We start from the raw sequence: 16,887 nt of genomic DNA, 5'->3' as shown, positions 1-16,887 counted from the left end.
GTTTAAGCTTGTTTATCGTTCCAAATCTACAACACGTTTGCTGTTAGTACATTGTGGACATTTTAATATAAAGATATTCCCGACCAATCAGAAGACTAACCTCTAATTAGGGAAGTATCACATGCTCTCACTGGTGTCAAAGTCTGAGATGACCGTCCTGAGCTGTCTCGTTTGTGACCGACAGACAATGATCAGTAGTGGTCTAATTAGAGTATTTGTTTGGATCTCAACGCTTGACCAGTCACATATAGCACCACTGCCAGTATGTTTTCTTGTGTTCCTCGTTGTCTAATCTTGAGTGGTTAAGCAAATAGGTCGGATTGGATAAATCAAATGTAGGGATTAGTGTTTCTGGATAATTGAGACTGGGTGAAACAATACAGATGGAAGAGACACGAAATGAGTTTCATTGTTAAAATTACATCACTTTAACCCCTGTGCTGTGGTTTATTTGAGTGGAAAGCGGAGTCGTTGTTTTTTTATCCTACTAGACTATTTCACAGACAGTTACATGTAGATATCAACTTGAATGAATGCTCACACTTACCGATTTTCGCTCTGCACAAATTTCTTTCGTCAGCCTCTAGCAATGATTCCTGTATTATTTTTAGTATAGATGTACGATGTTTTGAAAAAAACGACTAAGAAAATTGTAATAAATTATATATTATCTCCCTGAAGGTGAACGATTTTTAAAAAGTGTTCAGGTGATTTTTTTGGGTAAAATATGTGCATGTATGCACAATGCCAGTTCCTGCCAATATGCAAGGTGTCCTTTACACTCATACCTTCATTGGTCATGATATGACCTCAGATGTTATCAAGTTGTTTGCAAGTTATCGAATTGAATGCCAAACACTATTTTCGGAAACGTTACATTATCTCGGAGGAGAATTTTTGAATAGGATGTTGTTGTTGTTTTTCTCTTTCATGTATTTGTCTATGTCTTTACAGCATCTATCCCTAATGTCTGGTCCAACAGTCATATGTGTTTGCTAAGTATTAGCATCTGTCTAATTAGAGTAAGTCTTGTGAAAACAAACGTCTAATATAAGGTTGAAGATCATGTACTTGTCTGGTTCAGAGTTGCTGAGCAAACACACCTGATTGGATACACACAAATGAATGGGTTGTTTTCCTTGAATAAAGGGATAAGGTGGCGGTGGACGGAAGCCAGACAAACAGATCCTGTCCAATAACCTCGGTTCCTTAGAAGTTCATCAGCTGTTTTTCTTGCGATGTAAAAGAACATTATCAGCACCGTTTTTATGTGTAGGTAGACGTGACGTGTTCATTGCTTGTCTTTTGATTTTTGGCAACACAAGTAGACGTGAAATGCTTTTGAAAATGCGACAATGAACGTGCAAATTAATATGTGCATTTGGATGCTTCTGAAGTGTTCAGCAAGACGTCATATGGACATCGAGGGGAATGCTGGTTCTTTGATGTGGACATGTTCAAACTAGGCTTTCTAAGCATTGGGTTACACCTTGTAGTATTTAACTCAGAAAACCTCAATGAAGTAATAAATCGGATATGTTTGTGGAGTGAACAACGTCTCTGGCTGGAGGTGGTGGTACGTATCTTTTCAAGAATACAATGATCAGCAATACTGCATCAATATGATATTGTTTCTTTTCTGATCGTTGGCCATTTGTGACATGTCGTCAGTGATCCAGAAAAAACAGAAAATCAATGACATCCTATGTATAAGTGCTGAAATAACACCTCCAGACAGGCACGCTCATTACTGTACACTCAGGTTATAGCATGAATACAGATATACGTTTTCTGAGCTAGGCAGAAAATGGCTAAGATATAAAGAGGTGTCACCACACGCGAAGGAGCTCGTATTATAAATTTTGAGCTACGTAAATAAACGTCAGTAAAGCTGCTTATCGTATAGGATTAATCAAAGTGCATGTATGTATGGAGTGAATATCGAGATCACTGTAAGCTTTGTCATTAAAAACATACCACAACCTTTCCAATTCCGGAATAAAAAAGATCACATGTGTGTATATGCTATAGCCCAAATAGATACTAGTAACATGTTATTTGGACACGAATCTAAATCCTTCACATTCACTTTTATTATACAAACAAATGTCTATAATTTGTACACATACATTTTCATATTCATCAATTCGTCACGTGGGATAGTCTTGTTCTACTCTTCAGTCCTTATGCAGCATATTCTTGCAGAAACCAAATGCGTTGCTCTCGCATGGCGATTTGGACGAGAAGTGTAACGTCAGCTTCATGTGTAGCGATAATCTTATATGATTTCAATAGTTGTTAAACCAGTTCCTCTCCGCCGATTTACCTAAATGAGTTTGTAAAAGTAGAGACCAGTGAAACCACCTCATGTAATTCATATCTACATCTGAGCATAAAGATTAAGTGTGACAAGAACTGTGAAAGAGACCTTATGACAAAGGGATGACTTCAATTGTCAACTTTGTGTGTGTGTGTGTGTGTGTGTAACATTCCAAGAGCTTCAGCCGTTGTTGTCCTCAGTTTACGACTTTGAGGAACATTCCGGCATGTTCTTTCTATCATGATTGCAAGAAAGACGACCTATCATAATGCTATTTCTCACAAGCTGCTTGATCTGAGAGTATCTCGGGGTAAAAAGTCGACTTGTTTGTGTTTGGGACTAGTGAGAGCTAAATACGCTGATCTTTTCGTGAATACTTGGTATCAACACTATTTCATAGTGTTTAATAAATACATGTTGTTGACATATTCTATCTGATGCTTAGTATGATTTTAGGAAAAGGTTTATAGTGTTTCTTGTGAGCTGAACGTTTCCAAACAGGTATCCATTTAAGGAGATATATAGACAAGACACTAACAAATATATATAACATGGATAGTTTATTGAAGGCATATACAGATAACAATAAACAGTAGAATATATGAAATTCATATTGTCATTAGTAACAGACATAGGACATGGTTGTAAAGAGCACTAATCAGTCTTCCATTTCTTAAAGACCTTGTTATAATATCACGTATAAATAAAGTAGCACATCACCAATGTCTTTCGTCTGCTCTTGCTTTGCTCAATTGGGTGACATCCATTTTCTCAATCCAACCTAAGTGTGCAATCAGGGATAAACCTTTTTGAAGATCAACCAACGACGTTACATTCAGTTTCATTGGCGTAGCACCAACATTCATACACCCATTCAAATAACTTGCAGTGTATTTCTTTCTTTCATCAAATAACAGTGTGTTGAATTTAATAATTGGCAAAAGAGGCACTTCTGCGTCTGAACATCTTCTTGAAAATGTTGGTTTTCTTTTTCCTGAATTTGAGAGCGGAGAAGACAACATGCTGAAATACCTCCTTCAAACCCTTCTGGTCGCGGGCCGAGCACTCCACATAACAGTCAGCACCAATGTCCTTGGCCAGTTGGACACCCTCGTCAGTGCTAACCTCGCTGTCTTGATTGCCGACCCGGAGGTCTATCTTGGTGCCAACGAGGATGACCGGTCTCTTCTGTTTGGTTTGTTTGGAGTGTCTCTTCTCAATGTTCTCTATCTGTTCTCAATGTTAACGCAAATTTAAGTGAACATCTCGGTAAACATACCTTTCCTGCAGTGTCGAACATACTGATGATAAACTCCTCTCCAGCGACTTGCAGTGGAACGACATATTTGTCAAATACTGTGGTTTCAGAATTCTCATTAAAGAATCCCTTAGAATAGGTCTCGGAGATGCTGGTCTTTCCTACCATACTATCTCCCATGACTGCACAGAACACAAATTTCTCATCCAGGTTCTTCATATTTTTGTTTCCTTCCTTCATGTTTCAGCTTGTTTATCGATCTAAATCTACAACACGTTTGCTGTAAGTACCTTGTGAAGATTTTAATATAAAGATATTCACGACCAATCAGAAGACTTAACCTCTAATTAGGGAAGTATCAGTGTCAAAGTCTGAGATGACCGTCTTGAGCTGTCTCGTTTGTGATCGACAGACAATGATCAGTAGCTGTCTAATTAGAGTATTTGTTTCTCTGAACGCATGGCCAGTCTAACACAACTGCCAATATGTTTTCTTGTGTTACTTCGTTGTATAATTCTGAGTGGTTAAGCAAACACGTCGGATTGGATTAATCAAATGTAGGGATTAGTCTCTCTGGATAATTGGTAACTGTGTGAAACAATACAGATGGAAGAGACACGAAATGAGTTTCAGTATTAAAATAACATCACTGCAAATTCAACTCCAACAGTTTATTTGAATGGAAAGTGTTAGCAATTTTGCTCCCTCATACATGATTAAGTTTTGCAATTTGACTGCCTCATGTGTTTGTTTTTGATTTGATGTACAGTGTTTTATGAATGTCTGATGTTACCTGTCAGATGTTATCATCACCTGTTTGTTGTATTGTTTACCACAGCACTAAAGTATTTCAGGAAATATTACATAGTCAGGGGTGAGTTTTTTTCCAGTTTTTTCTTTCCCAAACATATATTTGTTTGGGAGATCTTTGCTTGTTTTCCCAGTTTATGCTTTTGTCCCAGTCTTAACAGCATATATTTCCAGTGTCTGGTTCAATATATGCAGATGCGTTTACTAATTATTAGTACATGTATCTTTCAAATTAGAGGAATTCTGTGAAATATACGCCTAATTTCTGTATCTGTCTGCTTCAGAGGGGCTAAGCAAACACGACTGATTGGATTCATACAAATGAATGTGGTTGTTTTCCTTGAATATAAAGATAAGGCGGCGATGGATGGAACACAGACGAACAGATCTTTTCCAACAAAACCATGGTTACTTTGAGGGTTTTGAGTTGGTTTTTGTGATGTAAAAGAACATTATCATTATGTGTAGGTAGATGTGACATGTTTATTGAAGTCATTGCTTGACTTTTGGAAGTTGGTAAAACAGGAAGACGAGAAATGCTTTTAAAAATGAGACAATGCAATGTGTGCATTTGGATGCTTATGGGGTATTTGGCTAGATGTCATATGAACATCCAAGTGAAATGTTGGTTCTTTGATGTTGACGCCATCAAACTGGGCTTTCTAAGCATTGGGTTACACCTTGTAGTTTTTAACTCAGAAACTGTCAATGAAGTGAGTGAGTGGGTTTAGTTTTGCGTCGCACTCAGCAATATTCCAGCTATATGGCGGCGGTCTGTAAATAATCGAGTCTGCACCAGACAATCAAGTGATTACCAGCATGAGCATTGATCTACGCAATTGGGATACAACGACATGTGTCGACCAAGTCAACGATTAGGACCACTCGATCCCGTTAGTCGCCTCCTATGACAAGCATGGGTTACTGAAGATCAATTCTAACCCGGATCTTCACGGGTCATCAGTGAAGTAATAAATCAGACATTATTGTGGAACAAACAACTTCTCTTACTGGAGGTGGTGGTACTTGTCTGTTCTAAGATTATAAACACAAATAAAAGGATTAGCAATGCAGTATCAATATAACAATGTTTTCTTATCGGATCGTTTGGATAAACAACATGTATATCCGTTTCAGCCATGTGTGATATGTCGCCAGTGATCCGGAAAATCCACAAGATGAGTGGCAGCTTATGTATAAGTGCTGAAATAACACCTCCAGACAGTCACCCTCATTACTGTACACTCAGATTACAAGCATGAATACAGATACGTGTTTCCCCAAATTCGGTGTTCGACACGTATACAAGGAGTCACACAATCAATCCAGGCAAACGTTGTCACAGTATTGTTAATTTACTGTTAATTTCAGAGTAGGAATTAAACTCCATTAATTTCTGAGTTGGAAGGAAACATTTAACTGGGACGTTTCGAAAGGCAGAAAGTAGTTAAGATATCAAGACATGTCGCCGCACGTGAAGGAACTTGTATTATTCATTTTTGGCTACGTTAATAAATGTCAGTAAAGCTGTTTCTCGTATAGCAGTAATCAAAGTGTATACGGTGTGAATATCAAGATCAGTGTAAACTTTGTCATTGAAACAATAGCAACACCTTTCCAATTCCGGATTAAAAGAGACCAGATGGGTATCTATTTTACAGTCGAAGTACATAACAGGTAAATTTAGTCTCTTCACACTCACTTTTATTGTACAAACAAGTCAATAATGTGTGTACATACATTTTCATATTCGTAAAGCAGTCACTTGAAACATTCATGTTTCGCTGTTCAATCGTAATACAACATATTCTTGTCAGAAACCAAATACTTGTACGTTGTTTCGCATGGAAATTTGGACAAGAAGTTTAACTTAAGCTTCATGCGTATATATCGATAATGTGATTTGATTTCAATAATTGTCAAACTGTCAATTCCTATTGACACTGATTTATCTACCTCAGCTTGCAAATGTAGTTACCAGTGAGAATTCATATTTAAATCTGAGCAAAAGGAGTAAGTGTGACAAGAACTGTAGACAGGTCCATCCTACAAGAGAGATAAGTTCAGCTGGCAACTTTCCTTTTTGGGGTGTAACATTCCAAGAGCTTCAGCCGTTGTTGTCCTCATTTCACGACTTTGAGGAACATTCTAGCAAGTTCTTTCTATCATGATTGCCAGAAATACGACCCACCATAATGCCATTTCTCACAAGCTGCTTGATGTGAGAGTTTCTCGAGGTAAAAAGTCGACTTTTTGTGTTTGGTACTGGTGAGAGCAAAATATACTGATCTTTTCGTGAATACCTGGCATCAACACTATTTCATAGTGTTTAATAAATACATGTTGTTGACATCTTGTGCAACGGATCCTGTTTTTTGATCTGATGCTTCGTATGATTTTAGGAAAAGGTTTCTAGTGTTTCTTGTGAGCTGAATGTGTCCAAAAAGGTATCCATTTAAGAGATATATAGACAAGACACTAACAAATATATATAGCATGGATAGTTTATTGAAGGCATATACAGATAACAATAAACAGTAGAATATATGAAATTCATATTGTCATAGTAACAGACATAAGACAAGGTTGTAAATAGCACTAATCAGTCTTCCATTTCTTAAAGACCTTGTTATAATATCATGTAGAAATAAAGTAGCACATCACCAATTTTTTCGTCTCCACCTGCTTTGCTCAATTGGGTGACATTATCTCAATCCAACCCAAGTGTACAATCAGGGATAAACCTCTTTGCAGATCAACCAACGACGTTACATTCAGTTTCATTGGCGTAGCACCAGCATTCATACACCCATTCAGATAACTTGCAGTGTATTTCTTTCTTTCATCAAATAACAGTGTGTTGAATTTAATAATTGGCAAAAGAGGCACTTCTGCGTCTGAACATCTTCTTGAAAATGTTGGTTTTCTTTTTCCTGAATTTGAGAGCGGAGAAGACAACATGCTGAAATACCTCCTTCAAACCCTTCTGGTCGCGGGCCGAGCACTCCACATAACAGTCAGCACCAATGTCCTTGGCCAGTTGGACACCATCGTCCGTGCTGACCTCGCTGTCTTGATTGCCGACCCGGAGGTCTATCTTGGTGCCAACAAGGATGATCGGTCTCTTCTGTTTGGTTTGTTTGGAGTGTCTCTTCAGTTCTGGCATCCACAGGTCACTGACAGTGTGAAATGTCTTCCGGTCACAGGTGGAGAAACACAGAAGCAGGACTTCACATTCCTGGTAGGAGAACATTCTCAGACTCTCAAAACGTTTCTGAAAACAATTAGAAGGGACGATCAGTACAATGTGTACATATTGAAAGAAGAAAAACATAGATGCCTTGAAATATATTGATAGGAACCATTCCTGTAAATTCAGAATGTGAAATATTTAATCCAATATTCCTTTTACATAGTAACTGGTTCTGTTCTCATTGTTAATGCGGAATTTAAGCGACCATCTGAGTAAACATACCTTTCCTGCAGTGTCGAACATACTGATGACAAACTCCTCTCCAGCGACTTGCAGTGGAACGACATAGTTGTCAAATACTGTGGTTTCAGAATTCTCATTAAAGAATCCCTTAGAATAGGTCTCGGAGATGCTGGTCTTTCCTACCATACTATCTCCCATGACTGCACAGAACACAAATTTCTCATCCAGGTTCTTCATATTTTTGTTTCCTCCCTTCATGTTTAAGCTTGTTTATCGTTCCAAATCTGCAACACGTTTGCTGTTAGTACATTGTGGACATTTTAATATAAAGATATTCACGACCAATCAGAAGACTTATCTTCTAATTAGGGAAGTATCATGCTCTCACTGGTGTCAAAGTCTGAGATGATCGTCTTGAGCTGTCTCGTTTGTGACCGACAGACAATGATCAGTAGCTGTCTAATTAGAGTATTTGTTTGGATCTCAACGCTTGACCAGTCACATATAGCACCACTGCCAGTATGTTTTCTTGTGTTCCTCGTTGTCTAATTCTGAGTGGTTAAACAAATACGTCGGATTGGATTAATCAAATGAAGGGATTAGTGTTTCTGGATAATTGAGACTGTGTGAAACAATACAGATGGAAGAGACACGAAATGAGTTTCATTGTTAAAATTACATCACTTTAACCCCTGTGCTGTGGTTTATTTGAGTGGAAAGCTGTAGTCGGTGTTTTATATCCTACTGGACTATTTTACATTCAGTTACATGTAGATATCAACTTGAATGAATGCTCACACTTATCTATTTACTCTCAGTAAGATTGTCTTTCGTTAGCTTCCAGCCTTCATTCAGGTATTAGTTTTTATATAGTTGTACGATGTTCTTGCTAAAAAAATGCGAAAATGCCATTTCAAAAGTCTTATCTTTATTACTTTCTTATGAAAATCTAGCATAAGTATCGTGTCTCCCTGAAGATTAACAAATTTTTAAAGTGTTCATGTGATTTATTATTAAATAACTGCATGCATGCACAACGTCGTGAACAATGTATTTTGAGGAACATTACATTATCTCGGACGAGAATTATAGGATGAGATGTTTGCTTTCTTTCTGCTGTTTCATGTATTTGTCAATGTCTTTACAGCATCTATTTCTAATGTTTAGTCCAACAGAGTCACATGTGTCTACAAATTATTAGTATCTGTCTAATTAGAGGAATTCTTGTGAAAACAAAGGCCTAATATATAGCGTTGATCCTGCACTTGTCTGGTTCAGAGTGGCTGAGTAAACACGCCTGATTGGGTGAGTATACATGAATGGGTTGTTTTCCTTCAATAGAGGGGTAAGGCGACGATGGACGGACACTGGACATGTCCAGAATTAATCCTTTGAAATATACTGGTTGGTTTCTGCCTTTGAAAGGGAAACACGAACCACTGAATGAGTTAGTCAATTTACGTGGTCCTGAAATTCACTTATATCTCAAACTGGTACATGTAAGATATAGCTTTAAAATAATCTTTAGTCTATAGTATGTAACCAGTTTGAATCAATACTAAAGGCCAATATTATAAACTTATCTCCATACCTTGAAAGTTATCTATTAGACCTTCCATTAATTGTACGCATTTAGCTTAACTATATTAGAACTTGTAACCATAAACTCCCAATAGAAACAGGTAGATGGTATAATTTTATTAAAGAAGAAAGATTATGTACATTGTGTAAGAATACAATAGATGAACGTCACTTCATGTTATATTGTCTATAGTTAAGAAAAGTAAGAAATTCCCACCAAACTATTATTGTAATTATTTATCATTTAGATAAATTTATATCTCTAATGACTTGTATGCATAAAGCACTACTGTTAAAAGTAAGTAATTATGTGAAAACCGGGCTACGTATGCTCCCATAAACAAATCTGTACATTTGTATTTTTCTCTATGTCACTATTCATTCATTCGTTGAACTGAGTAATAAGAACTGCAAATGCACCATATAAATATGTTAAAAAAACCACACACACACAAATATGTATGTATATGTGTGTGTTTATATATAACTTAATTAAGGATAGCTCTTCTTTTAAACAATTCATTAACAGAATTTGCTAAAAAAAGATAAAATATCACCAACTGCGTGACAGGCTTTGAGTGATTGCTAAAACAACCGACCTTGATGTGCACCTTCATTAGTGTACTTGCCTTTGCAAAAGGAGCTTGATTATATACGCACTCCGACACAATTTACACATTGTGAATGAAGACATCGCAAGTTATGTACTATAACTAAGAGAAAGCATCATACATGTAGGAAGAAGAAAATCTAGGATGTACAGGTACTAGTATATAAACAAAATTAGTACTCTGGTTCCTCTTTTATAGTTACATCAGTGGCTTCAGTTCCTTCATTTCTTATAGACCTTTTTGTTATTTTCCTTTCAACATCATTCATAATGATTTATAATTAGAACTGTTTTTATTAACTGACGTAGGTGATGATATGACCACAATAGCTGGTAAAACAAGCCATGGCAGAATAACGAGTCTTGGCAACCGCAGCTCGTGGATCTATATCATCAGTTGGCAAAGCCTGTCTCTGTAGCAGATTCGTATACGTTCTGATTATTTTGGATGAGTGAGTGAGATAAAATGTAAAGTCACCTCGGCAATATTTTAGCCACAGTGACGAAATTTGGATGAGACGATGTTCGTGTGAGATAATGAAACTATTGATGATTAACGAAATTTAAATTAAAGGGATATAATCATTGTTTGAGAATGTTCCTGATACTTTTAAAGCACCATATCATTTTGTGTGTGCATATTTTAGATTAAGGGACATGCAGACGTTTTCTGATTTCGGGGATTATATTCCTAAATTGGTCAGCAAAGTCCGAAACACACTTGGGGCGCCAACTGGTTTCTAATAACATGACTCTTTGATAGACATCATAGACCAATCCATGGAGGGAGAAACGAGGCGGGAGTTGAATATATTTATTATACAATATTAATATATAATGACCCAAGATAACATAACAAATTCAACAAGTACTATTCTTATTTTATAGCATTTCAACAACTAATTCTGAGAAATATTTATTCTGGCCAGCATCAACAAAACAGCCGAAGGGAGAAAGTATCGATCCAAACCGCCAAAACAAGCAGCAGTATTATTCACACATTCGCCTTCAATACACTGGTATGACCGCACTCGACATCATTCATGTTACGTTTAATACCATTATGGCTCGTGTTACGTTTAATACCTATATGACTCGTGTTACGCTTAATACCTATATGACTTATGTTACGTTTAATACCATTATGGCTCGTGTTACGTTAAATACCTGTATGACTCGTGTTACGTTCAATACCATTATGACTCGTGTTACGTTCAATACCTATATGACTCTTTCCCCTAATTATTTGATGTTCGGATTTCCAAAACTCACGATAGGTTGCATAAGTGTTCTGTGCCCGTGAACCTGAAACATGTACACAAAATATAAATTCAAATGAAAATGAGCCAAAAACTGGGTATTGAGACAATATATCAATTTGTACATTCGTTAAGACTTCATTGGCTGTCTCACAAATGTACAAAATTTGAAGACTTGAATTTTGAAAATTACGATCATTCATGAGAATTTAAAACGATACAACAAGGTCTTCGGGAAAAGGGCGACATTTTCTCTCGTTGCTGCTCTGTCTGGTATTCTTACTCAGACATGCCAATGTCCTTTTGGTCACTTGAAGAGATAAACATATCTGTTTTGAACAAGGAAGGCTAAGTACCTCACATTTGATAAAGCAACTAATAATCTTATATTCTCTTCCAGGCGAGGTGCTATAAGGCCATAGGCATGTGTTCATTCTAATATATCACCGAGGAATAAAAAACAAGTTCCGTGCGTCAGATACAACCATGACACGCTTGTGCACTATTGATTTATGCAGAAGAGACCCTTTTCCATTTTTTATTAGTTACATTTAATGCAGCAGTGGGTGAGGTACAAGGTTAACCTGTTTCCCAAGTGGCATGTTTATCTTATTGGTCGTCGGGAGGTGCGAGTGATCTGAAACGTGAGTTCTCAGATAAGCGATCGTGATGTATCAGTTTATGTCCTGTGAGTAATCGCAACGGCCTTCATTCGACGTTATTGACCCTGTGTTCTTGAACCATCGACATTGTACACAAGCATGTCCATGTGTTCAAGTTCGCATAATTTTCTGCAGCACTTGTATAAGTGCCGCATGATATACACGCATGATATACACGATCTGTTTCGTGAAATTATCGGTATCTTAGTGAAGAAACTATATATGAATCGATCAGCTGTTTGCTTTCACAACCACGGTCGTTCAAATAACGTGAGCTCTCCTCGCATGGCGCCCACCTTTACCATCTCTCTCTGCAGCTATCCCTCAGGGACTTACGGGGCGCTGGGCTAGCCTAGTGGTTAAAGTGTTCGCTCGTCACGCCTGGACCCGAGTTCGATTCCCCACAAGGATATAATGTGTAAAAGCCCATTTTTGGTGTCACTCGCCGTGATGTTGCTGGAATATTGCTAAAAGCGGCGTAAAACTAAACTTACTCACCCCTCAGGAACTTACAGTGACTTACTACACTGGGCCCAGTTTCACAAAGCTCTCGTAAGCCTAAGATCTCGTAACTTTTCTCGTAGCATTCGTACCTCCTATACTGTAACACAGGAAGTACGAATGTTACGAGAAAAGTTACAAGATATTAGGCCTACGAGAGCTTTGTGAAACGGGGCCCTGGTCATTTCATAAAGAATACGCTACAAAGTATTCCTTATTTCGACGTTTCTGTAATATATATAACAGAAAATAACTGGTAATGTTCGAAATAATTACTTTTGAACAACTGATTCGAAAAGTGAATGAGTGAGTCGGGTTTATGCCTCCTTTAGCAAAATTCTAACCTATCACGGCGGGGAACACCAGAAATGGGGTTTCACACATTGTGGGGAATCGAACCCGGGCCTTCGGCGTGACGAGTGAACGCTTTAACCACTAGGCTACCCAGAGGTCCCAAAATGCTGTACAAGGCACCGTGCATTGAATGCGTCTATGGAGGTTTGCTGTTTAGAACAAACTTTATGGGTAGCAACTTGTTTTATTTGTGAGCGCGTCGTTTCGGTTCAGATTCTTGTACCGTTGTACCTCACAAATAAAAGATGATGTTATCCATAACGGTTGTTCTATATTGTATTTCCCAACTTCTAAAATGCCGGGGCGGTGGGGTAGCCTAGTGGTTAAAGCGTCGGCTCGTTACGCCGAAGACCCGGGTTCGATTCCCCACATGGGCACAATGTGTGAAGCCCATTTCTGGTGTCCCCCGCCGTAATGTTGCTGGAATATTGCTAAAAGCGGCGTAAAACCAAACTCAGTAAGTCAGTCAGTCTAAAATGCCACAAAGAAGGTTTGCTGCCGATGGCGTTTGTTACAACATCTGTAACACTGTATTGCAAAGATGTTGACCATCATTTGCATTGCAAGCATATTCATATATTCACCTGGGAATTCTTTTGTAATTTTAAGGAACTATCACCTGACAACAAACTGAACCTCTCAACAGCATTCCGATGCGCTGGTAAAATCCCTTGTTGCTTCTATTTGTATCACAAGAGCTGTGAAGGGAGTGTTTGTGTCTCAGCATGAATGACTCATGTACAACCTGTAATTCACATTTGTCTTACCGGGGGCCGTGGGGTAGCCTAGTGGTTAAAGCATTCGCTCGTCACGCCGAAGACCCGTTCGATTCCCCACATGGGTACAATGTGTGAAGCCCATTTCTGGTGTCCCCGGCCGAGATAACGCTGGAATATTACTAAAAGCGGCGTAAAACTATACTCACTCATTCATTTGTCTTACCGTTTTCACCCAGTCACCAGTATCAGTAATTCACGACAGCAAGTGTCTATTATTCAAATGCTTTTATGCTAATAATTATCAGGAATAATGCTATGGTTTCCATGGAAATATAGCACGTTGTCTGCATGTTATGTATTTGTTTATTTCAATGTTCGATGGTCATACATGTGTCGTCTATCTGCATATATGTTTATGGAAAGGGTGTTTTAATATGAAACATTTGTCCAATCCATTTGACCTTTTATGTCAATAAAATAAAAAAAATTAAAAACTTAACAGGTGGTTTGAATTGTAATCTTACAACTGAACTCAGAATGTAATGCACATTTGTCTATGGACCAATGCATTCTTGTATAGATAGGGTATCGAGTATACTGCTATATAAATACTCATTTACATGTATTACACTGTTGCCATAATATCTGATGGTACCGTTTCAATATGCTTTCAAAGAGGGTACGGTAAGGTCGGAAAGATTAAGAAGCAACAATTTGCCTGCAACAACAGCATCGTTGAAGACATAAAGTAATTAAGCCAATCACCAATGTTGATCTACCACTCCTCTAATAACGCCCAGCTTAAACCAACAAGTTTAACTGCGCCTGAATGGGAGACAATCTACTAATTTTCTAAAGCTGTCTCGTATTTTTCTCTGTTACCGCAACTCAAGACATGCCACTCAATATGTGCCAACCCGCATGTGACCGTCTCGTCACAAGGCAACTGGCTCTCGATTCTGATTGGTCGAATCAGAGTATATAACAAGTTGGCGCTCCGCATCAGAACAATCGATCTAAGCCTTACAAACTAGCCACATCTCGAGATGAAGGGAAGTAACACTATGAAGAACCTTGATAAGAAATTCGTGTACTGCGCCATCATGGGAGACGGCATGGTCGGCAAGACCAGCATCTCCGAGAGCTATGCCGAAAAATCATTCAATGAGAATTCTGAAACCACAGTGTTTGACAACTATGTCGTTCCACTGCAGGTCGCTGGAGAGGAATTTGTCATCAGCATGTTCGACAACTCAGCCGAGGTAAGTAACCGATACATGTTCGTGTAATTGGAAACAACAATTGAGTCAAAGCCTTTCTATAATTTTCATTTCGATATTTTCCTTTTTTAATTATAATTATAAACCGTATTTATGAATGGTATTTTTTTCAATGTACTTTTCTTTCGTTATATCTATAATGGCCCATCACAAAATACTTATCTGTCTCTTTTTCGTTTTCCAGAAACGTTTTGAGAGTCTAAGGGCATTCTCCTATCGGGAAAGCGAAGTTCTAGTCCTTTGCTTCTCCACCTGTGACCGGGAGACGTTGGCCAACATCAATGACCTGTGGATGCCAGAACTGAAGAGACATTCCAAACATTCCAAACAGAAGAGACCGGTCATCCTTGTGGGCACCAAGATTGACCTCCAGGTCGGCAATGAAGACAGCGAGGTCAGCACGGACGAGGGTGTCCAACTGGCCAAGGACATTGGTGCTGACTGTTATGTGGAGTGCTCGGCCCGCGACCACAAGGGTTTGAAGGAGGTCTTTCAGCATGTTGTCTTCTCCGCTCTGAAATTCAGGAAGAAGAACACGAACATTATCAAGAAGATTTTCAGACGCAAAAGTGGTTCATTTACAAGTTATTAGCATTTGTTGAATAAAAAATGGAATTCAGTTTCAACTCGATGCACACGGGGACACGGACTTGAGACCACACGCCATGCAACTGACGTTTACTGTGTGGGTGCCTGTGAAACATATCATCACTGTGATACAAACTACTACATAATATCCTTAGTGCTATAAGAAGTGCTTTAAATGCTAAGCGTGTGCCTTTGTTGGTTTTATCTGTGATATACTGGGAAGCGACTGTGATATACACGCTGTCTTCCTGATGGGGAATCAAACATTTAGCTGTTCCCCGAACAGACTTTTGTCACAAAATATGCATTGTTTTACATGTTTTATTGTGATTCTTCGTGTTGAATTTAATAAATATAACAAAATTAAATTTTACTCTCGTTACGTTATGACTTTGTCGTGATCAAATGGTAAACTGTGTTTATTAAAATAATTTTGATCGTTACATCGTTTAAGACGATCCCATAGAGAAATGTTCTTTTTCGAAACCATGATCTTTCTTCGACACTACATTTCGCGAGATGATTGTTCAATGATTCTCGAGTTAAGAACGTTTCCCTGTAGATCATCAACTGGAGGGTGTATCTCGCGATATGGGCGGTGGGGTAGCCTAGTGGCTGAAGCGTTCGCTCGTCACGCCGAGACCCGGGTTCGATTTCCCACATGGATACAATGAGTGAAGCCCATTTCTGGTGTACCCGCCGTGATATTGCTGGAATAGTGATACAAGAGGCGTATACCTAGACCCACCCACTCCTTGAAAATGACCAAATTTAAAACGAACACATGTGTGTCTTGTACTAGTGGGAGCCATAGAAACGTTTCCATGTTTTTAGAAACCCTTTCCCATTGTGCGATTCCGATGAGATTATATTGGTTGCTTGGTTGGTTTGTTGTTTAACGCTGAACTCAGCAATATTCCAGCTATATGGCGGCGGTCTGTAAATAATCGAGCCTGGACCAGACAATCCAGTGATCAACAGCATGAGCATCGATCTACCAAATGGGATACGATGACATGTCAACCAAGTCAGCGAGCCTGACCACCCGATCACGTTAGTCGCCTCTTGCGACAAGCATGGGTTATAGAAGGCCATTTCTACCCGGATCTTCTCGGGTAGATTATTTGGTGTGTTTAGGTATCAGTATCAAATTATGATGGCAGCAGGTGTTCAGGTGAACTTATCCAATACCACAGATGGTCCTTGTCACGAAGACACAGCAATATCACGGCGGGGGACACCAGAAATGGGCTTCACAAACTGTACCCATGTGGGGAATCGAACCCGGGCCTTCGGCGTGACGAGCGAACGCTTTGACCGCAAGGCTACCCCACCGCCCCTCATATTTACTGACAAATAAATGGTAGATCGTTGTCAAACCTTGTACAATACATATACAACAGACCCATAATGAAACGTCGCCCGGCGGCGGGTAGCCTGGTGGTTAAAGCGTTCGCTCGTCACGCCGAAGACCCGGGTTCGATTCCCCACATGGGTACAATGTGTGAA

The 16,887-nt window shown here is 38.8% G+C and overlaps 3 protein-coding genes across 3 annotated transcripts; 1 reads left to right on the top strand and 2 right to left on the bottom strand.

The window, feature by feature from the left end:
- Nucleotides 1-3,247: 3,247 nt before the first annotated feature.
- On the bottom strand, nucleotides 3,248-3,818 carry LOC124280011 (cell division control protein 42 homolog). The gene is made up of 2 exons (XM_046715891.1): nucleotides 3,600-3,818; nucleotides 3,248-3,550 (listed from the first exon to the last, which is right to left on the bottom strand). The coding sequence occupies exons 1-2, from the start codon at nucleotides 3,816-3,818 to the stop codon at nucleotides 3,248-3,250; spliced, it is 522 nt and encodes a 173-aa protein (XP_046571847.1).
- A 3,436-nt stretch (nucleotides 3,819-7,254) lies between these two features.
- LOC124280010 (cell division control protein 42 homolog) lies at nucleotides 7,255-8,082 on the bottom strand. The gene is made up of 2 exons (XM_046715890.1): nucleotides 7,864-8,082; nucleotides 7,255-7,662 (listed from the first exon to the last, which is right to left on the bottom strand). Exons 1-2 carry the CDS (start codon nucleotides 8,080-8,082, stop codon nucleotides 7,255-7,257), a joined length of 627 nt encoding a protein of 208 aa, XP_046571846.1.
- Nucleotides 8,083-14,556: 6,474 nt separating this feature from the next.
- Nucleotides 14,557-15,549, top strand: LOC124280009 (cell division control protein 42 homolog). The gene is made up of 2 exons (XM_046715889.1): nucleotides 14,557-14,772; nucleotides 14,975-15,549. The coding sequence occupies exons 1-2, from the start codon at nucleotides 14,557-14,559 to the stop codon at nucleotides 15,380-15,382; spliced, it is 624 nt and encodes a 207-aa protein (XP_046571845.1). The 3' UTR covers nucleotides 15,383-15,549.
- Nucleotides 15,550-16,887: the final 1,338 nt, after the last annotated feature.

Source organism: Haliotis rubra, unplaced genomic scaffold (genome assembly GCF_003918875.1).
Source record: "Haliotis rubra isolate DU_JTF1 unplaced genomic scaffold, ASM391887v1 Scf26, whole genome shotgun sequence".
Classification (NCBI taxonomy): domain Eukaryota; kingdom Metazoa; phylum Mollusca; class Gastropoda; order Lepetellida; family Haliotidae; genus Haliotis; species Haliotis rubra.
Note: the sequence above shows the minus strand (reverse complement) of the source record. Positions and strands in the feature narration are given on the sequence as shown.